This window comes from Megalops cyprinoides, chromosome 9, assembly GCF_013368585.1.
Source record: "Megalops cyprinoides isolate fMegCyp1 chromosome 9, fMegCyp1.pri, whole genome shotgun sequence".
Classification (NCBI taxonomy): Eukaryota; Metazoa; Chordata; class Actinopteri; order Elopiformes; family Megalopidae; genus Megalops; species Megalops cyprinoides.
In genome coordinates this window covers 35,524,069-35,548,831 of record NC_050591.1, presented here as the reverse complement: position 1 = coordinate 35,548,831, position 24,763 = coordinate 35,524,069, and the positions used below count along the sequence as shown (strand labels likewise).

The 24,763-nt window shown below is 46.4% G+C and overlaps 1 protein-coding gene across 2 annotated transcripts in view; it reads right to left on the bottom strand.

Moving 5' to 3' along the window:
* The window catches only part of LOC118782838 (CD166 antigen homolog), a 55,468-nt gene that overhangs the window by 17,183 nt on the left and 13,522 nt on the right, over window positions 1–24,763 (bottom strand). For both annotated transcript variants that reach the window (XM_036536430.1, XM_036536431.1), the window contains exon 2: window positions 787–893. In XM_036536430.1, coding sequence (XP_036392323.1) covers window positions 787–893 — 107 coding nt within the window. The remainder of the gene's footprint in view (window positions 1–786; window positions 894–24,763) is intronic.

The window sequence follows — 24,763 nt, the reverse complement described above, 5'->3', positions numbered from 1 at the left end:
AGACAACTCTTTCAACGTTTCAACCCTCCAACAAAGTCAATCAGTTTCTATGCCTTGGATAAAACTAGACTTTGATCTTCAAACTAAATATTCCACTTAAAAATAACAATAAAGTCAAAGGCCAACACACATCTGTTTGTCCACCTATAATTTTGAAAGTGACAGTGGAACGGCCATCATCTTGAGCGCATTTTTTTTAGTTTAGGGGTGGCTTCAAAAATTGAACTGACAAGACTTACATGGACTCAGTTTCTCTTTAAAGCTATACTACAATCTGTGCCAATTGCTTTGGATGGAGATAATCCCCCAATTTTTGGCTGCCTTTTTCAAGGGTCCATGAAAGAGACTAGCGTCACACTTGACACTTAACATTGCGGTGGGCTTGTGCACAGATAACTACCCTTGAAAGTACTACGTAATTCACATGTGAAATTACAAAAAGTATTTAAGGTTTTCTCCACACTAAATACTCTGTAAAAAGAGATGTTTTAAAATTACATAGTACAAATGTAATTGCCCAGATATAGGGCCATGATAATGTACAGTTACTCTAAACAGGGGCCTGCAAACTCTGACGGCTCAAATCTTCATTAGCTAAAGTGTATATTTGCAGAGGGAAAAGCAGGCTTTGTTTTTTTAGGACCATTAATCCCAGACTAGCAGGTCTGTGATGACTAAGATCTGACAGGTGAGGTTTCACTGGCTGAATGAATCTCTGTGATTTTTCCACTGTGTGTTACTAGCACAACATTCAGCAGAATAACAGAGCCAACAGGCAAAACTTACGTATTTCCACTTAATGAACATATAGTCACTGGTCACTGGAGCTCCTTTGCTGCAGGGCACTTCGATGGTCTCTCCATACAGGCCTACGATGGTTTCCAAAGCGCTTACTGGGAAAAAAAAAAAAAAGCTCATTATACCTCTTTTACTCAATTACATCCACCGATATGGGAAAGTCAGCAGAAGCAGCTGAGTAAACAGCACATTGACCTGCTCACAGTCCTTATCAGGAGTTCTGCTCTTCTGCTGAAACACTGACGGAGGTGACAACTTCACAAGCGACTACACTCTGACTAATCCTGAAACTGAAATCCTCTGCATGAAACGGAGCAGAAGGTTTCATTCTAAAAAAAAATGATGAAATAAAATTAATAAAAAAAAGGAAAAGGCATGTCTCTGATGAGGTTATCAGACGTTCAGCATGTTCTCATTAACGGTTATTATTAACAGTTACTGACAACTTGAAATACAGTGCACCTTGCACAGGAAGAGTGTGATGGTGAGGTTACAGGTGGACGCTAATCAGTGTAAGTGTCGGCACAACCCCGCAGACCACGCCCACCTACAGGAGCTTTGAGAGGAAAGGGTGGGTGGGATACTAATAAAGTTTGTTACAGACTGTCGGATGATTGCTTTCGCCAGTGATGTCACAGAGGGAGAATCGCGGGCGATGGAATATCACGAATTTCACTCCTATTTCCTGTGTTCCATTGCAACTGACCCACAGGTGAGTTACAAACAGTATGGGAAGATCCCCTTCAATGGGGCAGACCTGATGAAACTGACTACTAAATGTATAACGTCTTTCCATAAACACACTGTAGGCGTACAACTGAATGCCATATGGTGAAATCTGTTGTACCACAAAAACATTTTCCACTGAATTAAAAACTACTTGATAGTTGGAAAAAGGAGCAAATACCTTAAAACTTATAATCACTCGAGCAACAGATTAAACACCTGGAGGAAATAATGAAAGAGGAGATGAAGAATCAAGCATTACATTAAATGCCACTTTCATACCAAGCTGAAAGCAAGAGTAATCTCTAAGCATGTGTGGAAGCAGACAAACCAAAGCCTCCTCTGGATTTATTAATAGCAAGAAGCGAACGCATTGTTGGCAAACAAAGCAAACACCACCTGCTGTCTGTTACCTGGCCAGGTGCAGATCACCATGGTAACAGGTAATCACCTGGGATGCAGCTTCTCTTTCCCAACTGAGTAAAGTGGGAGCGGTGGGGGGTGGGGTTGGGCATTAATCTCAGTCAGGGGCTGTTACTGGAGACGCTAACGAGCAAGCCACTTTTAAAGAGTCAGAGCCCAACGACAAACAAGAAGGGTTTAGTAATGACAGGCAGAGCAAATGTTGCTACTTAAGCCCGAATTCACACAGCTGCACAGTGCACTTAATTAGCACATTCTAGCAAGTACTACGCTTTTATGTTGTTGTTGTTATGGCTGCTTACACATTTTGAATAGGCTATCTGATAAAGAGTTACAAGCAAAAAAAAAACAACCCTTAGAAACAACAAATTCAAAATAAAGGAAATAAGTGCAGTTCAGCTTGGTGGAATAAGAGCCATTTTAATACTGAAACATATGCAGCACCTACATTTTTTTGATTGGCAAAAATGTGTTAATCTTTGCCTCAGTGGAACTCATTGATTTCTTCTGAGGTTATGAGAGGTGAGAAGATTTTGCAGGGATCAATCGCTCAGTAGCAGAGCACTCATTAGCAGACCAATCTCGGACATTACACCTTTAAAACTGAGAAAAGCTTTAACGGCGTTTACTCTCTTCATCACAAGGCTGACTGCCGTGGCCAGTCAGGCATCGGTTTCCTCTGTCAACAACAGTCCAAGGTCCTCTTTCACACTGCGTTACAGTATTGACAGGAATACTACAGCGCGTTAGTAAAGCACTTACAAAAACAGCTGTACCCTTACTTGCATAAATTCACCTCTCCTACTGATTGACATTTATTAAAATCACAAGACAAGACACTGCAGAATGTTTAAGTGGCAACAGTGGCAATATCACCCGAGCAGCAAACACTGAATGACCACCGAAGGTCTTTTTCATTACCTCACCCTCGTAAATGAACAGCCTTCATTTCATCAAATAAAATCATGTAAATCAGTTATTTATTCTGGTTTGTGCTCCGAGCCCTTTAACAGCTTGGAGCCCTGATCCAGAGAGATAACCCTTTTGTAGCTGGATGAAAGACGCTCTCATATCCCATATCCGAGGCCGCTGGCGGGATTCATTCCAGCGAGCCTTATTTATTTTATAATTTTTGTTTGTTTTCGGAAGGCCTAGAAAAACACATGAAGACATCTCAAGTTAGAGACATCTCCGGTGCAGCTAGCTTATTTTGAATCGCATGTAAATTAAGCTTAATTTCGAATAGTTCACCTTTGAATATTCAAACCAGGTGGCGTGTGTCCCTGAGCGCTACCGATGGCTGTGCAGAGCCACGTGATGCGGCCTCCATGCTGCCAGTGTTCAGGCACTGCAACCTGCCCCGCCAGGAATTAAAAAAAGACAAGCGCTTGTGCTGGCTGGAGACACAAGCTGGGAAACAAAGCCATTCTTATTCCCTGGGCTCAGGCCGGGGAGAGACACAGCCACTCACAAACCCCCATCTCTTCCCTCCCTCTCCTCCTAACCACTAATAGACTCACCGCAGCCATTCAACTTCAGGGTCAAACTTTGAAAAGAAAAGAAAGAACAATTGCAGCAGCCAGATGAATATTGATCACGTCAAGGTATCTCTCCATTTCTAAACGTTTTTCTTTTTTGGGGGTTTTGCTGCAGTGCGTTTTAAAAACGGGGGAAAGGGGACCGTGTCCTCCCAGCGGTTTTCTGCTGACTCCGCCCGTTGTTCGGCGCCATGCCTTTCGCTGCGGACCGCAGCCACACGTGCGGCTCCCGGCTCTCCACACACACCAAACGAGGAGAGTCCATTAAAGGGCAGCGTGCCGCCGAGTCTCTGTGCAAAAGCAGATCATCACCGAGGTAAGGAATGACATCCCGCCTCATAAACAGCGCCCGCTTGCTGGTAACCGGGGAAATAGTGTTTTGTTTGCCGATAGAAAGGTTTTCTGCCCTCAGAGAGAGCGCGCTCAAACACGATTTCGCTGGGGAAATCAGCCCGTCTGGCGCGCGCCGCCTTGCGAGTGATCAAAAGTAAGTCCCGACTTATTAAGCAGTAAAATCGGCGGCACAGTGAGTCCTGATCCCTGCATCGCATCCTCCGTGTTTACCTTCTCCGCTGAGACGGGAGTTACAATTACGCAAGGGTGATAATGGCATTTTCTAAACTTTACTCTCGCCAGCCTTGACAACCTGCAGTGGTAGGAATTAATTTGCTCTCTGTGTGCATACTCTCTCTCTACCTCTCCCTCTCTCACTCACACTCACACACACACACACACACCTGCATGATACTTCTCTCACACCAGATCCTGCAATAATGCCTGACGAGTCCTTTGCTTTTCATCAGTCACTAATCCTCAGGAGAACCTGAAGAAAGGAAGCTATTGTGGCAGGAGCTCCCCATATCAGACTTAGCGAGCACCTTAATAAGATGCACCTTAAATCAATTAGGCTGCATTAGATACATCCCAGACGAGGGTTTTGATGGAATTAATCAAGCTCTTGGTAAAGCCGGTAATGGCCTGGGATGCAATTAGGTGCATTTTCTCAGAACAAAGTACTCAACATAAAATTGCATTATGAATTACTATGTTGGGGAGGGGGAGAAAAAACATTAAAATCTAAATTACAGGGTTATGGATAGAAAGAATGTGCTCTGAGCCAATTTCAGTTTGAAATCAGTGGAACTGAGGACCGAATTCGGTCATAAATATTAATGACAGGCTCCCAGCTGGCTCAGATACGAGCTGCAGTTTGTCTTGCGACGGTGGGACACCAGGGTAGGCTTAAGTCAGCCCGGCTTCCTCGGCGTCCTCGGCTCCCTGCTGCAATACTGCCTTCTAGCAATTTGTCAGGCACCCATGAGAGGCAAGTCGCTCTTAGAATTAGGGCCAGGTCACCTGTAGTACACTGTGTGGCTTGTGTTCTGAGACGTGTGACACTAGCTTGGCAAGGTGAATATATCGGGGCAGCGGACACACCTGCCCGGTTTCCCCTCTGTGGGTGTGGCTGGTGTGCAAGTGAACACCACTTCCAAATTTGAGGTGAAAGGGAGCTGGAGGGCAGTTATTCACAGCTGATAGCCAGCCGAAAGAGCCGAGCCGGCATTTGTGATGAGGAGAGGAAGACCTTGCAGGTACACCATTGTGAACTGCTTCTCAAATCCTCTTTCACAGTAGATGTGGCCATTTGGCACTCTGCAGTAAAATGTGGCAATTCAAATGTTTTCCCGTGACCAGACAAAGAACAGTATGGTCAAAACGCTGTCCTTTAGTTTCGCACAATGAATAAATCAGAGCCTTTTGAGAGCATCAACAGCACGCTGGTACCATTTAATTTCCTTCCCATCGGCACAAAGAGAGCATGCAATCTGTTTTTTTTTTCTTTTAAATGCTGCTGTTTGTCATCCGGTTATTTGTGCTTCTTCAAATTATCCTTCCAGCCAGTTAGCTAGCTTGTTACTTTTGATGGGTAACCAACAACACTTTCCTCTCACAACATCTTTTTCAGACATTCACTGTAATGTTCCTGTCCATGTTTATTCACACAATAACAGAACCCTGGTAGACTGTCACCATATCGCTCAATGTATATGCAAAGCATGCTGAGAAAGGTCTAAGGACGTGAAAGAGATGATTACAAATGCAGGAAAGGCAGGACAACCTTAAGTTGGAGATGAATTGTGCCGATCAATCTAAAAGCAAAGTGCCTCCATCAAGGCATACTGGGTCAAGGAGATAACATTAAAAGCTTCACAGGAAGGTAGACTCGAAGTGGAAAATATAAGGAAAAGGCATGTCATACTTATTTGTAAAGTACTGAGTGCTGGGGGTTATTTGTGATAGCTCTACACTACATGTTACTAATCTGTGTTGTGGAATGACTTTCAATGGTAAATGGTAATACAGTCTGAATTTCCATAAACAAACTTTTTTTTTCTAATTTCAAAAAAAGAAAGCAGGCCTAGAGGAGTTAGAACATACCCACACAAATCCACTAAAATGGTTGTTTTTGGGGCCTCTATTGAAAACATGAACAATATTGAAGAAAATAAAGGACGGAGACTGGCACAAAGAGAACACTTCCCTCTCTCCCCTGCATGCGGTCTGAGTTAATAGCAGCTTTACTCCTAGCTGGCGGCATGGTTCAAAAGACCTCCGGGTCAGGCTGCTAAAACCGACGGACAACTTCTGCCATTTTGAATACCAGTGCAACCATTTCCAGCGCGTGTCTGTGAGTGACGTTCTGCATATGACTGGATGTGTTGACAGAGAAGCCCTCAGACAGAAGTTTGAATATGCAAATGCTATGCTCATGTAGGTTTCCCAGCCCTGCTACATTCAAATACATTCAATCCTGGATTAAAAAAAACGCCCTTTATGTCCTTACAATGAAGGATTTCTTTATGTCCAAGGGCAGCATGCCGTTTTTGTATCATTCACTGTAAATCACAGACTTATATTTGCATGCTGTGGGCCTAATAATGCCTTTTAGGAAATCAACAGTGTACATTTAAATGTGACTATCTAATCTAATAGCTTTTTATTATTTGGTCCTAGAGGAAGTGAAAATGGAAGAAGTCCAGGTAGGATAACACAGTAAGTGGTTGCTGTTTTCACCTTCCCCCAAACACACCAGGATTTCCCACAGAACTCACCACAGCAAGACAGCGCATAAAGAATCACACATATTTAAGAGGATCGATGGCTGACGTGCTTAATTGTGTTGTTTATTACGAGCGCTAATGGGAATATTAATTTGAACTTTAAAGCTGTTATGCTCTCTACTACCACTGAAGTGTGAAGTGTATGAAATTGAGTTAATACAACGTTTAACGGGATAATTTTTTACACGGCATAATCATATGGTTTATGCTACGAATAATAATTCCAAATGCGCTTTTTGCCAGTAAAATACTGAACTTGACAGTTTCAGCACGGCGCTGGCAGCCACTGAGTCAGTGTGGTGGAGCAGTGGGGACAGAGCTGGGCTCGTCACCCCGAGGGCTGCGAGTTTACCCCAGATGGGGGCACTGCTGCCGTACCTGTGAGGAACGCCACTTAACCTGGAAAGAAGCTGGAATCCAGAGGCAGTACGTCACCTTGACAGCGGAGATAATTATCTAGGCGGTTAAGCAACCATGCATTTGCAATACAGAACAAGACTGACCCAGCTCCAGATAGCAGACATCCTCCCGCTTCCAGCGGCATGCATATGCCCGTGCGAGTCCGCGGAGAAGGACAGGGGATCACTTAGTTTCAGCTCAGCCATTTGCACAGAGTGTCTGTCACCGCAAACAACAGCTCAGAATTCATAATAAGCCCCATTCACCTTTCCTGGAGATAGGCTGGCTTTTCTTAGCCCCGGCAGCACACATCATTGAATGTCATTTCCTATGGGGTTTTATAAACTGCAGAGAAATTAGCAGGGAGAGGGCGGGATTGAGCAGGCATGGAGTGATGTCCACAGTTTGCAAAGGTATTAATGCCAAATGAACTACAGCCGAAAGTAACACGGTAAAGGGTGGGAGGTGTTGGGATGGATCTCGGTCATCCATTTCGTCATTATGTTTTTGTTTGCAGAGGGATGTTGTTTAATATTCATGCGCATGAGCATGTCCAAACTGGTGACACACGACGGGCCAAGTGCTCCTCAAATGGGTCAACCGGCCCGGCAGTGACATTTCGGCGCTTAGCGGGTAGTCATACCTTCAAGAAAAAAAAAAAAAAAAAAAGTCAATCCCTGTGCTGGTGGACATCAATGTAAAACAGCAATTAGTGATTTTTACAGCCATCTGCTTGGAGGGACACACAGCCGTTTGTGTTTCTTCAGGGAATTGGCGTCAGGGATTTCACAGTCATATCACAGGGCTGTCACGAGCACTTTCTGCAGATCAAGTACGTGACGGAGTGACAGGCTTGAGCCGCCTGCAGTCTGACAAACTCTCCGCTCGTAAAATGTTTGTGTACAGTTTAACCGAACGACCCTAACCCGTTACCATCATAATTGCACGGCTTATCAGAAAGTAAACGGTGTTTTGCTCAAACACTGCTGTAATTGAAAACAACTTCGCACAAGAAGCTGCAGCAGTCTACCCCGAACAGATGGCGATTAGCAAAGCAGCAATCAGTCGGTCCAAACAAGCTCAGGACCCATCAAAAACGCATTAAATACATGCTCGGAGCAGCTGATAGAGGCTTTTGACTTGCCTCATAACAGACGGTAATTCAAGTTCTCCAGTGAAGTGCATTTAACCCCAGGTCTGTTATGACCAAAGTACTGTAGCTGCAAATTTTGAAAGGAAAGATGAACGATAAGGTTTTTTTTTCCCCCCCAAGTGTTCTGCAACGAAAAACATGAAATGTGACTTTCCAGTGATTTAAGGCAAGTAAACACACATACATACAAGACCGTTAAGACATCAGCTGGCGTGCCAAAGATGTTCCAAACACTGAGCCTCTGAAGGAGAAAGGAGCGCCCGGATAAATAATTCAGGTTTCAGAGGCCATCCCCAGAATGATGATCACTTCTTTGGGCTGTCAAAATCCTCGGAAATGCAACTCTAATTTTAACAACAGGGCTTTGCATCTGATCCCTTAACTCTCCCTAATCCTTTCTTTTATTCCTGAATTTTTAAACAAGCCGGAGCCGGTTTGATACCCTCCTCCTGGGACCTGGGTTAAAAGTCTAGGCCAGGCTGAACAAAGGGATTTGGCGAGGTCGCCGGAGAGGACGTGTATCCGATGTCAGCACTTAAGAGGCACAGGTTGTACCATCTGCAGTGGCCAATGCTCCCCTCGAACGGGACCAACAGCTCAGAATGCAGCAGAGGCGTCCCAGCACTTAGCCGACGGTTGTAGCTTGTAAAAACACCAATCGACTGCCCTTGTGCACTTCAATATAAAACCTCTATTACCATTTCTACAGCCATCTGCTTTGAGAGATACATAGCCCTTTGTGTTCCTCCAGGGAATTTGAGGAGGATTTCACAGATATACCTGCAGAGTACCCGCTGTCCCCCGATACCAGCCATCATAATCATAAGAGGTGGAAACCGGATCTCCCCCCCCCCCTTATTTCTTGGTAAACTAAGTTATAATTATATCTATGACTTGTTAGTCACCCGCAGCCCTGCCAAACTCCTGGATGTTCTGGGTGTGTTTGTTTTTATTTATTTATTTTTTTGTAAGCTGAGAGAGCAGCGCGGCGGTTTGCGCGGCAGGAGTGCAGCGTTGCTGAGGAAGGGCTATAATCAAGCAGGTGATGGGAAACCAATTACAGCGCCGTGCAAGTGCGCTGTCAGAGGCGGCTTTTGTGCGGCTCCGTACGCAGCGCGCAGACGCACCAACGGCAATCTTTCAGTTACATTTCCTGTGCTTTTATTTCCCCTCTTCCCAAGCGTCACCCAACCTTTTGACAGTCTGTTTGCAGCCCGCAGATTATTTCAATATTGCTCCCGTAACAAGGGGCGGGGGGCTGAGGGGGGAGCTGGCAGTAAATTAAACTCCACAGAGTGAAAGGTAAGGGGGGGGGACTAAAAGATAATAGAAATATTCAAGGGCTGGTTTGAGCTGGTTTCTTATCAAATCAGGTCAAAAAAAACGCCACAGACAGGATAGAATGATAGGAGCTGTTTTTTTTTCCCCCGCCCCAAGACACCAGACCATGGAATTACATCAGCCACTGGAATTTCAGGTTGCTGTTGAGCGGCATCATAATCCCTATCTATTACTGAGGGGGCTGAGTCTGAACTGAGCCAGAAAACGGGTTTGGCTTGCGACAAAAGTGAACCCTGCAAAGCAGAATTTTGCCAAAGAGGGCAGCCACTCTTGAGGGACAGCTCCTCACACAATGAAGAAAACAGGAATTTGGATAAAAAAAAGGAAACGCAAGCAACACGAGTTATATTTTGGTCATTACTTCACTCATTCAATTTTTATTTTTCGGTGTCATTGAATCATTAACCTTTAAACGCATAGGTGGGGCCATTTTTGACCCAGAGCATTGTTTTTTTTGTTTTTTTTTTATAAAATAAAATTCCATGTATTCCTAGCAAAATTTGTTCAGAATGCTCACCAATTTAAAGTGTTTTTTAATTTTTTGTGATAATTGTGTTTTAGTGTTACTAACCTAGTTTATGTTCATGGGATCCTTTCTGACTCCTGTTAATTCCAATGACGATTGCTCCACTGACTCCTATCTTGTTAATCTTCACATTTTTTCAAATCAATTACATTTCAGTATATTGTACAGTGTATGTTTGAGTGTGACAACACTGTGACAACATTTCTGATTTGATAAGGAAGGTGTTCCTTACAAAGAAAACGCAGTTGCACTGGTGACCCCACCCAGGTAGATGTTAATTCTGGGAGAGCCATGCACCTAAGGGTTGAGACAACACAAGATATGATAATATTGATAATATTGATTAGAATTTTTTTTATCAACTTTTGGTGAGGAAATGCTACACCCCAACTAAGGTGCAGGCCAGTTACGTGGAGAGATTTCACCAAGGCACTTAAGATTGGTAAACTGACATAATTAGCACACTTGGAACATCTCCTTGTTCAGTGAAATCAGCAGCAGCAGAAACAGAGCTGGTGAGCGGCAGGGTGCAGGCATCACGTCGGGCCGAAGCGAACACATCAGGCCTCCGTCCAGGAGGAGCCCATCACTGCATCAGTCGGAAGAAAAAAGGAATGACAGCTCTGTCGTGATGTACAGAATTCACAAGAAAAAGGCCAGGCTTAAAGCGAATGGGAAATCAATTATCTAGATCTGTTCTTCTGTACTGATAACGAGCGGGCCGCTGACAGACTGAGGTACTGACAATGGCAGCCACGGTGCGGAGAATGCAGACGGAGGAGAAGAGCAGCAGGAATAGCCTGTTCCTGCTCTTCCGCCCAGGCCGCACAGCGAGCAGAAAATTTTTGCTTTGACTGCGGTCAAATCAGAGGGAGAACATGCAGGGGGTTACTCTGGGTCAGAAAGGAGTGGAGCATTTCCCCCCACCAGAGCCAAGATAGATTTTACAAATAATTATTCTATAAAGATTATTTTTTACAAATCCATAAATACATTGCACAAGAGCAGACTAAATAACAGGTACTGCCTGCTGGGTAGGGAGCCACAACTATAGCCCAAACTCAGGAGGAAGCTGAAGAGGAGGTAGCAACATGAACTGCATTCCAGAGGGGATGTAGCCATAGTATGCTAATCTGAGTGGACAACTACGTTACTGGCCAACCGGTTCTCAAATTTCATTCAAACAGACCAAACAATAGACAATGAGCAATTATTTCTATTGAGACACGCTTCCGTATTGCTGTTTTAACGGCCTGGCAGAGCAGCTTGCTAACGCTGAGCCACTGAGTAAAGAGAGGAGAGGAGAGGACTTGAGCGGGAATGTGTCTTTCAGAGGTGAGGTCATAGCACGGTGGGGCTAATCTCACATTCATGGGGAGGCCCACCGCCTCCGAAAGCCTGACGTAACGCACCACCCCCGCCCACAGCCTCAGACAAGGGCGAGAGGCCTTCCTTTGTTAGCCGAGGGCCTGCGCTAAACTTCAGACAGAAAGGCCATCTGAGAGTTCAGACGAGCGGCCATTCAGCACATCTCCACCGGAGCATGCAGGCTAATTACCCTGTCCAGAGTTCAAACTTTTCAGCCGGGCGAATGGACAACAGGCCAGCTTTGAGTGGGGATATAACTGACTTGATGAAAGCAGGAGTGCTCGTCCCTCTCAGACAGCGAGTCCTCCCCGTTGGCTCTGCCCGCTCTCTCCTCCACTCTCCTCTCCTGTCGGACTGGCTGATTAAGCTCGTTCTGCATGGACTGGCCATTCTTCACTTCCAAACCCTCATCAACCCCCCCCCGCCAATCCACTTACTCAATACTCTCTGTAATATCTACAGGCCAAGGGTCACCATCAGCACTGCATCTCACCTCTGGCAAACACAAATCCTTGTTTGCTAAGTGATTGGTGGGAGATTATTACACCATTACATCACCAGTAAACCCATAACCACTTCCAACAATGAGCAGGGGGAAAAAAAGAACGTTGAGATGAGATGCTTTTAGTGGTCTCGTCGCTAAACGCCTCTTCACCAGAGCGCATTAAGGTGAACAACAATAAGCGCGGAGGGTGAGCAAGGAGACCTGTGACGGTCGGTAGGCGATGCTAGAGGTGAGTGTGATTCAAGGTCAAATAAACACAGCTCAAAACAAACGAAAATATGCAGAAATGGAGCGCGGGCACCTTCTCCGTCTCTGTTTGTGCTTGGATTGACACAAAGCATGCTGGGAATGAGAAGCAGACACACAGAAGGTGTTTCAAGGCCCATTCATCTACCTCTCCCACACGGATCTCAGGTGACACGCTGTTATTTAAGGACTGAAAACTCGAGTTCCAGTCATTCCTGACCTCGACATCTCCAGGTGGTGGCATGCTACCTGTGCAGACATGCCAGAGGAGCTGAGCGGAGACGTTTCTGCCTTCATTCTCTGACAGAAGACAACGACACACAGAAAATAAATAAACTTTCCCGGCATCGGCATAAAAATGAGAACAGTCGCGAACAAAGTTCAAGATCACGGCCTTGAAAAAAGCAGGACAGAAGGAAAAAAAAAAAAAAAAAAAAAAAATCAGCCATTACTTCCTTTGTCATTTTAAAGCCTGTCATTTTAAAGTGGCCGGCAGAATCGCCAAAGGGTACTTTCAACATCAGTATTTCTCTGAGCTCCAAGATATTGGGGGAAAAACCTCTCCACACCCTCTGTGTGAGTGTCATCATCTTAATGGCATCTCACATAACTACTGTCAGCCATCGCAAGTTTCAAGTCACAATGCACTGTCTATTGAAGTGTTCTGCACAATTAATTAATCTCTTTAATACCACTGGATACATTTAGTCCTTCTAACACATTGGATTGGTTTTATTCACAAGTCTATAGCATTCTTCTATATCCACAGACGAGTGCAGAGCTACAACCAGAGTGGTTCGCTCAGTCCTGGATTCAGTCAATATGTGTCCTTCACTCTAACTGACAAAAGACACCTTTGTGTTACCTTTTTCAATACAAACACAATTTCATGAATTATCATTTGTGCAACCGTTGACCCGGCAGAACTGTGTATGTGCAGACAAAAACAAACTCTGGCATTTTTTCTTGGTTAAAGTTACAGAGAAGCGGTGCTTGAATCCAGGCCTTAGCTGTGATGCTGGGAGGTTTGTCATTACCATTGCTGTTGTGCTGACCCTGCTAAGCCTGCTAGCGCCCTGGGCGCAGGCCGACTCAAAGATCACTGCAGCCGGAGCCTGCAGGGTCATCAAGATTCTCCCATCGGTGTCAGCACTTCAAACTGAGAGGTTACAGGGAGGTTACAAGGAGCACACCTCCATCACTGATCACAGCAAGAGGCTGCAGAAACAGCGCCAATCCAGTTGACTTTTCAGAAATGCCTCCTCCACCCTGGGACTGCAGACCCAGTCCAGTGGGGAGGTCTCTATCTGGGCAGTGTTCAGCAGCAGCTGTAAGTGGTGAGATGCCCTACAGCCCTGGCTGCAATGCGCCGCAGTGGGAGAACAACCACCTGGCCAAGCCAGGTAGGGCCAACTCTGGCAGCAGTCCTTGCCAGCCTGGCCCCCGCTCCACAGTGGAAACCTGGGCTATTGTGCCCAGCTGTTTAACATAACAACAGGCCATCTTTACTGCTGGAAGCCAGCCCTCCCTGCACACACCCACCCCAGCACAATGCAACAGAATGCCCCTCCGGTGCTCTGATTAACATCAGGATAAAGGGGTGAATGCTGCAGTCTCCAGGCCGAGGGGGGGGGGGGGGGGGGGGGGGGGGGGAAGGGGGGGGCGGCTCTCAAAGGCACGACTCTGCGTGACTTCACACTGACCCAGGTGCATGGGGGGCTGCTGCATGCGAAAGAGCCCCCATCAGGAGATGCACAGGGGCGCATCCCAGACACTCCACCCCTCCCTACAGGGGTCACACCCCCCCCCCCCAGATCTCACCGTCGACAGCCGAAACTCTGCGCTGAACTACCCGCCCACATTGCGAAGGGGTTTTTCAACCCAGCTGCTTCGTGATTTGATCGGAACTTCAGCAAATCAATTGCAGGAAGTGGATATTCTACCGTCACATTTTTAATGAATATCTGTAGCAGTGTAATACATGCTGATATTCTAGGCACAACATAAAATAGTATCTGCTTACACATGTTCACTAAAGCTACAAGGACCTACAAGGTTGATCGCTGCGTAGCCACCTTGGTAGATCTTAATGCTAGAGGTGTATCAGTGAAATAGCACACGGATATTGGTTGGCATAGCGGCTCCAGGGAAATCTGGGTTTCATTTACCAAAATGTTTGCCTGCCAAACTCCATGTGTCCTTTCCTTATTCCCGACAAACACAGAGCAGCCCGTATCACCGAGGCACAGGGATTTCTCAGTGCTTTTCAGATAACAGAAGTCAGAAACAGACATCAATTAACTTCCCCTGATGTGGGAACACAGAAGAAAGGCAAACAAACGGAGGCCTTGCATTCGATTGTGTCTCTAAGAGCCTCCAGCAGTACTGCAGGTGAGGCAAACAAATTGCCAAGAAGCCAGCGGTATTGTTTGGGAACAGGTGCGGCGTTTTCATCAACGTGCCCGCTCGTGAGTCACCCGTTTTCAAACAAAGCGCCTCTACCCAGGAGAGAGTTGCACCGTGTTTCGGAAAGTCCTCCCTGCGAAACATCCTGCCAATGCCAGTTCTGTTTTCTCAAAACATGTTCATTTAATTCTCTCCTCCCATTTAAAGAAAAAGAAAAAAAAAAACAATTTGTTTCCAAGGGCCACTGCTTTACCAGAGAAAAAAGGAAAATCCAATTCCGCCCGAATTCAAATGCACTTCGAGGGAGAGGGAGAGAGAAAGGGAGGGAGGACGGGGAATCGATTTGCTCAGACCCTTTCATTTACGAGGCCGATTCCTTCCCTGTTCTTTTCGTTTCAGCCACGATCTCATCTGTTACAGACCATTCATATCAGTCCTGCCGCACGTTTGCTGATGAGCATTACAGGTTCTCCCAAAGAGACGACACTGGGAACAAAATAATTCCCCCGTCTGCATGCATACATGTCAACTTGCCCAAACTGTCTGTGTGTTTACCTGTTTATGTTTAAGAATGACGTAGACGGATCCTCTGAACCAGAACGAGCGGAGAGTGAATGTCTGTTGTGAGGGTGCTGTGGGGCTTTCTGGGAGAGTGGCCTGCTTATACACGGCCTGACACAAAGGGGGTGAGCAGCTGAAATCTGGCAGGGGAGCAAGAGAGAAGCCCAGCCTCAATCCTGGGCGGTCATCAACCGAGGAGCCGGCTGAGACGGGTCTGAAGATCACCCCGTCCAGGGACTGCCCGTCTTCCCCCGCCACTCTGAAAGCGCATGCATCTTTTAAAAACCCTTCAAGCCCCCGCGCAGAAAAAAACAGCATAAATTAAAGTCTGTCTTAATGCGGCCTCGGGAAGCAGACATTGCTGTAAAAACAATGGACATCTGTCAGGTCGAAAGCTAAGTGCACTCTGGAATCACCTCCATTAAGCTCTAAATTATGAATGTGTTTGGAGGGCAGGGAGAGGAGGCCGCTGGGGACAAGGGCACGCTGGCGGTGGGGTGGGGGAGGGGCCTGCCGAACCACCTGCACCCATCTCTCCTATTAATGAACCGCTATTAAACTCTGGTGTAAGGCCATTTGCCAGTAGAAAACCCGAAACAACACCCTCGAGGGATCCTTACACTCCAAATCTAATTTACACGCTGCGGGTGGAACAGTGGCCTCATTTCCCTGTGCCTGAATTTCCTGCTAAAAAAGATTAAAGCCATTTTACAATATGATAGTGGACATAAAAGTACAAAGTACAAAAAAGGCCATTACATCATGTTACTGGTTATGCCCCTAAATGTCTTTCAGCACTAATACTAGGCTGATAGGGACAATAATGGATTTATAGAAGCAGCCTGAAGTCCCAAACTAACTGATTTCTGAATAATGACCATTTTTATTGTACTTTCAGGTTTGGGTCCTCCACTCTCTCTCTCTCCCAAGTGCTTGTTCCCACCCCTGAGCTGCCCTCTTCCTGCCTGAGACTAGATTTATCTTTTTAATTGGGCAGACATCATTTTAGCTCTGGGTCCAGGTCCACAGAGGTGATTTCCAGAGTACCAGAGCTTACTTTGTGTTGATTGGCTCACTCTCAGCTGCTTGCCCTGGGGAAGGGAGCCCATTGGCCACTCAGAGGCCCTCCAATCTCCAACCACAAGGCACAGTGCTCTCAAAACTGGTGTTTCTCCGTCTTCCCAATTCCCCCTGAGGTCCATCTGACAATGCGCAATCCAAAAGAAAAAGCCAATTCCATGGGCCAGTTCCAGCATTTACACTGCCATTATCTGCCATATCAATGGATGAATGGACATCATAACACGCCCTCTCACAAAAAAAAAAAAAAAAATCTCATTATCCATTATCAGGTTCACAGACAGAATGGCACCTTTCAGAGAAGTGCAAAAAAAAAGGCGTGTTAGTTTTTCTTCCATGAAAAACGAATCGCATCCAACAGAGCCCAACTGAGAAAACGCCGCCCCCCCCCCCCCCCCCCCCACCGCCTCCCAGTCTAGCACAAGGGCATGTTTGATTTTTGGCCAGGTGGAGGTACGCTAGCGGAGATGGGCAAAGCCACTGCTTATGCACAGTGCATGCAGCCTACCAGAAACCCCGGCTCACCAGCTTCGACCACCGTTTGATTCGCCATCGCGCTGGAAGAGTGAGACTCCAGGACAATGGATGTCTGTTATCCTGCAGATTTCTGGTTGGCGTCCGGCCTGAAGCCTTAAAACCTGGCTTACTCATGCTTTTAAGCTGGAAACGTGGCGCCTCACTCATGCCCGGTGGATGGTAACTGACACCTCTTCAGGATGAGCCTTGCTATGATGTGACCTGGCACAGTCAGCCAGTACTGCAGTGTCCAGGTGACTCAGTACAAACCCTGACAGACCCTGGCCTTAACTCAAAGCAGAACATGCAGGAAATACACAGCATGCAAGACGGCATCTTATTACAGGGTTTAAAGAAGTACATTCATTTTGTTAGCCAATGGCGTCTTCTGTCTACAAGTGTCACTGTCAATAATACATTCGGTTAGCCAATGGAGTCTACTTTCAACCACCATCACCGTCAGTAACATTCCCTTAGCCAACGGTGTTTTCTCCTCACCAGCCTCAGTATTGCCACGTCATTCTGCAGGTGAGAACAAAAGCACCTCCTCACACCAAATCTTGCTCCTCTGAAAAACCTTCTGGGGGAAAAAACCACCCGTAGTAATGAAATTGCAACAGACAGGGCCGACTCAAACAAAACTGCAGGCTGTCGAAGGCAGACAGTGCCAGAGTATTCGCATCTGACGTCCTTTTTCTGTTTTAATTACATCTACTTAAAAAAAATAAAAAATGTCATCCGATAAGTGATCTGCGACGCATCGCCACAGCAAGGATTCTCTGGCTGCAGAGAGACTGTCTCTGCACAGGTGTGGCGTGAAGGCTCGGCGTTCCGTGGTGGTGGTGGGGGGGGGGGGGGGGGGGGGGGGCTGGGGGGGGGGATGACCCGACTGTGGAAAACGCAGCACCGGCTCTGAGCGCTCCACTGTCAGAGTTCAAACCGCTGTAAATCCCTCACATCAAAGCCGCTCACCCTGCATGAAACTTTCTTTCCACAGGCAACACCTTTCATCCTCATTCCACTGACAGGCACCCATATTCACTCCACAGCTCCCCATTATCCACGCGAGCAGGTGCAAAAACACCCAGCCTTTCAATATTTCATCACGCGCCGAAACCGGACACTGGCCACGGCCCGCTCCGCAGCATCCGGGTCAAACCGCCTTGGTCTTGGACTGTAAATTTTTAAAACAGACCGGTTCTGATCAACCTTGTCTGCCAGAGTGGCAGCACCTCAAGCCGTTGTCTTGGAGACTGAAATTTTTTTTTTTTTTTTGCTGTGGGCTTTGGGTTAGTTGAGCCTTCGCTGGGTAGAGGCCAGGATAAGTTTTAAGATCAGTATCCAACGTGCATGTTCAGCATATTCACGTTTAGAAGATGCTCTTGTCCAGATCGATTTACAAAATCATACATTCAATGGGGACAGGCATGCAGCCACTACTGAACCGTTAGTGTTATATTTGTAACATAGCACCACTGTGAGAATCGGCTACAATAAGTGCCATCATAAGGTCTGTAGCTTTACAATACTGACATCATTTTCAGCCACCAAGCCCCTACTGCCACAAGCTTCTATCACCACAAAGTTTTTATCACTTAACTTTTTTGGCAGCAAAGGCTCATACTGCCCAACAGGCCTCCAATGCCAATACTCTGCAAGCAAGCATATAACACAGTATCAGGAGCGGGCGGGGTCAGAGTTTGGGGAGCCAAGATATAGTCCGAATAGGTTTTCAAACTGAGCTGGAACATGAAAAGTGGTCCCACTATCCTGACTCATGTTTCATCTGATACTTATACAACCTTCAGATATCTTATTACTGAAAACACACTGATATATCATTACCCAAGCTGCTTCCTTTTTACTGCTCCCATCTGTTAACAATAAAATGTCTCCATACATTTCTTTAAATACTACTTGCCGTTGGACACTTGCAACCTGCAGTTTCTCCAAATAAATTCAAGGCCATTTCTCTTTCTTTTTTTTTCCATTTCTGCTTGCCCCACACACCCCCCCCCCCCCCCCCCACCTCCCGCTTCAAGCTGTTTTACAGCCAGCCTTAAAAGGCCGAGGTGATACGGTCAGAGATAAATTACCATCTCTCAGATCACAATAGGAGAGTATGTAGGCCCCCATTTATTTACGGTCCCTTCAGGCCGGATCAGGAGATAGGGATCAGACTCCAGACATCTCGGTGCCAAAACACGCAGGCGAGCAGCCCCTCTCCCGCACTGGGAATAAGCGGGTGTTCCTGCTGTCACACATCGCTCGGGGACCCGGTGGCGAGAACGACACGTGGGCTGTCACCCTGTCCGCCGACCAGGTGTGATCACCTGGCTAGGGGTGTGGTCTGTGGCGTGTGGCGTGAGCAGGATATGTGATACCTAACGAAACAGGGAGCAACGCTGGGGAAGACAGCAGGGGGAAGGGAGTTTAGAGTGGAAGATGCACCACCGCTGGGCCTGAAATGAGCTTCCTCTCTCTCTCTCCCTCTCTGTGGCCTGAAGCTTGCGGGGGTGGTGGGGGTGGGGGTGCTGGTGCTGGTGCTGGTGCTGGTGGGAGGGGGTAGGTTAGCAACTGCAGGGATTGATTACCCTCAAAGCTGAATTCCTCTGTTTTTATAAATACAAACAGACCACCAAACACCCACCACCCCCCACCTCCTACCTCCTGCCCCCCACAGAGTGCGCTGCCTGCACCCCCCTCTGCAGTATTCTGGGCTCCAGGAATCTGATAATGGTATACCCCGTGGTGTGCAGATTGCCTTTACAATGCCCTTCAGATCAGATTCTGTATGAACTGTTTCCAAAACAGTCCTGTGAAGCTGTAACTTAACCAACTGATCTTGAAGCCAATTCACTTTCTGAAATCAGGTTACACATCCATTGTTTCATTACTATGATTTAATTAAGTTAAGGACCCAAAGAGCAAGAGACACTTTGAGAATATGGTTTCCTTTGAGAATACTAAAATATTATGCACACTCTATGCAGCATTTGGATTAGCTATATCATATCACAATGTCTAAAAATGCACAATTCAGATGTAGGCATTCAGCACCATATATATATGACATTTTGTTTTACAATGCATCTTATTTGCAATTATGTATACAGTAAGTATGTGAAGTATGTAGAAGGGTATATTTTAAATCTCAGCTATCTGGCTTGACATACTCCTGATCCATCACAGCACCAGAGCATGAATGTGTGCTTCTCGTTGTCCCGGGTCCTGACCGGACAGAAATGTTCATTAACAACAGACATGGCCATTTGCCCCTGGACTACAGCAGAACAAACAGGGGTTTATTTAACCTTCCAGAGAGGCCTTCCCCTGTCCCAGCCCACTGCTAGATCTCGGCTTATCTGCAAAAGAAGCACGTGTCAGTACCACTGCCCCACACCGACAGCTCCCAGGCCAGGAGTCCTCCGAGCCACTGAGATCAACACAAACAAGAAAATCGTGTAAGAAACCCTCCCCACTATCGCCAAACAAATAGCCCACACCGAGGATTACCGGCAGGGCCTCAATCTCTGATCCGCTTCAAGATGCGTGCATTTAATTTAATGCTCCTTCCGACAAGAACACCGACAAGCTGCTGTTTTCAATAAATCAGCATCAGCTCTCTCACGTCCGAAGAATATCAGGAGGATACAGTAATGATAGGGCTGGTTGAAGATTAACATTTGATACCACCGCCGAGTATCTTCCAAAGTCTGAGATACTGGCAGATTTATGAGGGTAGAGACAATTGTGGTTACTGCAGCCATCAAAAGAGAAGGGGGGGAGAAACCCCCAAAAAGCTGTGGTCTATCAGGCAGCAAAGGTCAGGGCTGCTGAAGTATGCCGTTTACAGCGTGTTAAGTCAATGTGTAACGACAGTTAACGAAAAGCGTGTGCTCTATCTCTGGCAGCGTCACGGCAAACACAGGGGGCCCCAGGAGTGTAAAGGACATGTTCCTGCACAAGACTGAAAGACAGTAAAGCTGGACACGCCATGGCTTAGCTTTAAGCTCTGGTGTTTTACTGCCGCGATTCAAACGTACAGGGTTTCAGAGACATGTTTCCGATCTGTGCATCTCAAAGGCACTCACCACCCTTTGCTGCAGAGGCAAAAACTCAGAAGGTCTCTGGTTTGGATGCAGCTAATGTTGACTTAATGTTGGCTTGAATGGTGTTGTGCTCACACTCACTGCTCTGGGAGTGTTGTTAGCCTGCTCTGACACTGCTGCTCATTTAACTTGAATAGATACACTTATGTTCTATTGTGCTGGAAGGCGCTCTGGGTAAGAGCGTCTGCTAAATGAGTTTAATGTAATGACTTAAGCTGCTTTTTTTTTTCTTCTTCACTTAAAGGACGTGGTCAGTGCTGGTAAACAGGAAGTGAAGTGAAAGTGATCAGGATGCCAAAAAGCCATTTTGATCGATAACAGCCACATGATGTCGCATTTTAGTTACATGGAAATTGTATTTTAAAATATTACATTTCATGATATTTCATCAGCATCTCCACCATCCAAAATCATCCGCCGTTTTTTAAGATCAAAAGTGAAGCTGCAGTCTATAATCAAGAAATGAGTCCATCAATCTATCAATGGAGATCTTTGTTTATATATGAAGGCAATCTGACTAGAGACAACCTTATTATTATTATTTTTACCATGCAGTTGCATCACAAATTGATCAGCAGCTGAGATGACCTCAAAGACATAGCCTGCTGTGTGTTTCGTAATTTTAACAAGAATTTCCCTGGGCTCGTTTTCAAACACGTTAGAACTTCCCAGGTAGACTCATTACAAAAGTTACATTCCCCCAAGAATAAGAATGTACTACATTTCACACGTAAGGCAAACTGTGATCAACTGTTCGGCAAACCGTGCTAAGTAATCGTTTTCCAGTGCAGTACACAAGTTAGCAAATGTAACAAGCAAGTGATCGCTGGCGAAAGTGCAAGACTTCGCAATGAGCGAGAGCACGGGGTTTCACAAGGAGGCAAAGCGTGAAGTGTGCTGCTGAACAAGAGCCTAGAGCTTTGCTTTGAGCTCCAATATACAAGTAAATGAACAGAAGGTCTATGATATGGAAAACAGCAAAGAAAGAGGAGGGAATGTGATCTCTGATTAACGGACATCCACTCAGCCCGACCCCGCATACTCTCTTTATTACCCAAACATTCGGTTCTGTGTGCCGCATACTGAAAATTTGGTCTCTGCCATTGTTGGAGCAGTAAATGTTTGCATTTACTGGATCATTACAAACATTTTTGAAGGGGCGTGGCCTAAAACAGAGCATACACAGTTAGCATAGGAAGGCAGACGGCAGAGGACCCACTTTTGCTACCCACTGGAACCTTCTACTAAAGAGAACAGAAGGGAGACAGAAGCCGAGCATAATAGAGCGCGTATCTGTGACCCTGCCACGTGATGTGGGTGGCTAGCTCGGGGCTGATGGTGGCTCAGTCTTCCATGCAGCCACTTCAATGCCTGCCTGGGGGGTTAGGACCCACACTCGGCCCCCATCGGCCCCAGAAAAAAGGCTCTGGCCTCTCTGTCTGCGGACGGACCTACTCCCTCAATGCCTGGCTTTGTTCGGGAGCAGACGGTTCTTTCCCTCTCGGCTACGGCTGACACCCCAGGTCCCGGGCTCCAGGGCCCGACCCACAGGCGTTGACCCAAAGGGCAGCGCTGATCTGTATTTCAGGGAGACGTGTGCGAGGTGGGGGCCCCCTTTCCACTCTTTCCGAAACAGATAAGCCCTCTGTGCGGTCGGCCCAGGAGGACACTGGGTCACACCAGCCAGAGCTGAGAGCTGCTAAGAGCCTGGGAATCCGGCCAGCAGACTCATTCTACCGCATGTAGAGAGCCCACATTATCAGTGACGAAGAGCTTGGCCTCCGAACAAAATGGTGCCAGTTAATCTTTGACTTCTGCTCTCAAAGACAATCTCATTTTCGGGCCAGTTGATCAGGATGCAAGCTGGCCAAACATCAGCCGCAAGGTGGGCTCGTCTCTCGCCTGCCAAAGGGAACCCAGGCAACATAATTGCAATATTTCATAATGGGATTTTTTTTGTTACTTACGCTTCAAATTATTTACAAGACAACAAAATGCCCCCCCCCCCACCCCCCACTAACAGGCAACCACACCATTTACTTGTTAAAGCACTTAGTAACAGCAGTTTGATTGCATGCACCAAATTGTATCTTGTGTAATTGAAAAAATGTTCCATTACAGAAAAGCAATCTGTAAATTGAGTAACTGTTATGTTTCATTACAGCAAGACATGGGCTTATAAAAACAGAAAGTACAATTATTCTGCAGACAGCACAGCGTTGCCGTATTCTACAATGGATAATTGCATTTTGCTCCAGAATAAATGTAGCTTTTTGAGCAGTCCTGTTCACCAGCCACATGGAATTCATTTAAAAATGTCATCTTTTGGCAATACAGGGTTCTGCTCAGAAACAGAAATATCAAAGTAGATATCAAGTAGATTTCCAGGGATTTCTGGAAAGCTTAGTACTTGATGGTACTATAAGGGGCAGAGATATGTATACACAACTGTAGACAGTCAACCTTTCAGAGGCTTTCAAAAGGTCTTCCATACAAGATGCTCCACTTACATTACACCAATACCAGGGGCTGAAATACATGTATGTGCCAGTGTGTAGGCGAGAGTGTGTGTGCAGATGCAGTTTTGAATGTGTGCATGTTTGTGTGAGCGTGTTGGCCAGCGAGCATGTACATGGCTCTGTGTGTGTGCGTGCCTGTGTGTGTTTATGCGCGTGTGTGTGGGCCAGTGCGTGTGTGAGATTTGCCTGTGTTTCTGCACCTTTGCACCTGTGTTTACATTTTTTGGCAGTGCCGCATATACAGCTTTAAATACCAAACTTAACATTGCGGGGGGAAAGGCTGGTGGGGCCAGGTAGAGCTCAGAGTGCTGTCATCATCAGTTCAGGGACGCAAATGCTGAGCTGGAACGCACAGCCCACCCGATCAGCGGTGTACACCCAACACACTGACATAAACAGCTCTGAGAATTTACCACCTCGTTAAAATAACGTCTGCTACAGCACGAGACAGACAGAAACCGAGCGGCTTTGATTAAAATGCTCTCTAAAGAGGTGTATATGTCCAATACACACAGTTCTCCCTGAAGTAAGTGAATCAAATACCTTCATCACAGGCCTTATCTCTAAACGTGGGGTAAAAAAATATCACAGAGCTGAGCAAAGTTCAAAAGGTAACTACCGATGTGTGCGAAAATTACTGTCAGTCTAATTCCAGTTCCACCTTTTAATTCAAGAAAGTGAAGGATTAAAAAGAAGTCTCAGTACCCAGTACTTAGTGTCATACATGTGCGCGCACACGCACACACCATAGCTAACACCCTCCCCCATGCACAGTACTTCAGAGCAGGGCCTGTTTGGAGAGAGCCCCAAAGACAAGCTGTAAAAACAGTCTGACTGGCTGATAATGAGACGATGCTCTTTTCGCCACCAGCCTTCAGAGCCATCGATAAGCAACTGCCTCACATTTCAGCCCCGTGAGTCACGCTCGCTTTCTCACGCTGCATCCGCGCAGCCTTCACACGGCCATTCATTCCGTTAGAAAGCACCGGCACAGTCTGACTGCAGGCTCTAGTTATAATGAATAATAGACTCTCGTCTCTAATGTAGTGTAAAATATTTAATTTTTCCTGCATTTATATCGTAAGCGCTGCCCCCGCCCTCTCTGCGCTTAGAAAAATCTACAGACTCAACACGTGTGTGGGGACTGGAAATGCAAACATACTACACCCGATTCACGCCAACTTAGCAAAGTTAAGTCGAAAAGAAAACGTCACTCGTTTTTTGGATCCGCAAATATTCACGCTGAAAAGCGAGCCCGTGCAATGCAGTTCTCCTCCCGGCAGCGAATCTCTGAGCGCGATCGCGGGCTAATGAACATGTGACAACGAGCGGTGCGCGGCAGCGGCAGCCGCGCCGCTTTACGGTTTGATGTATTGCCTCTGCCAGGACTGATTATTAGCAAACTGGCAGGAAGCGAGGGCGGG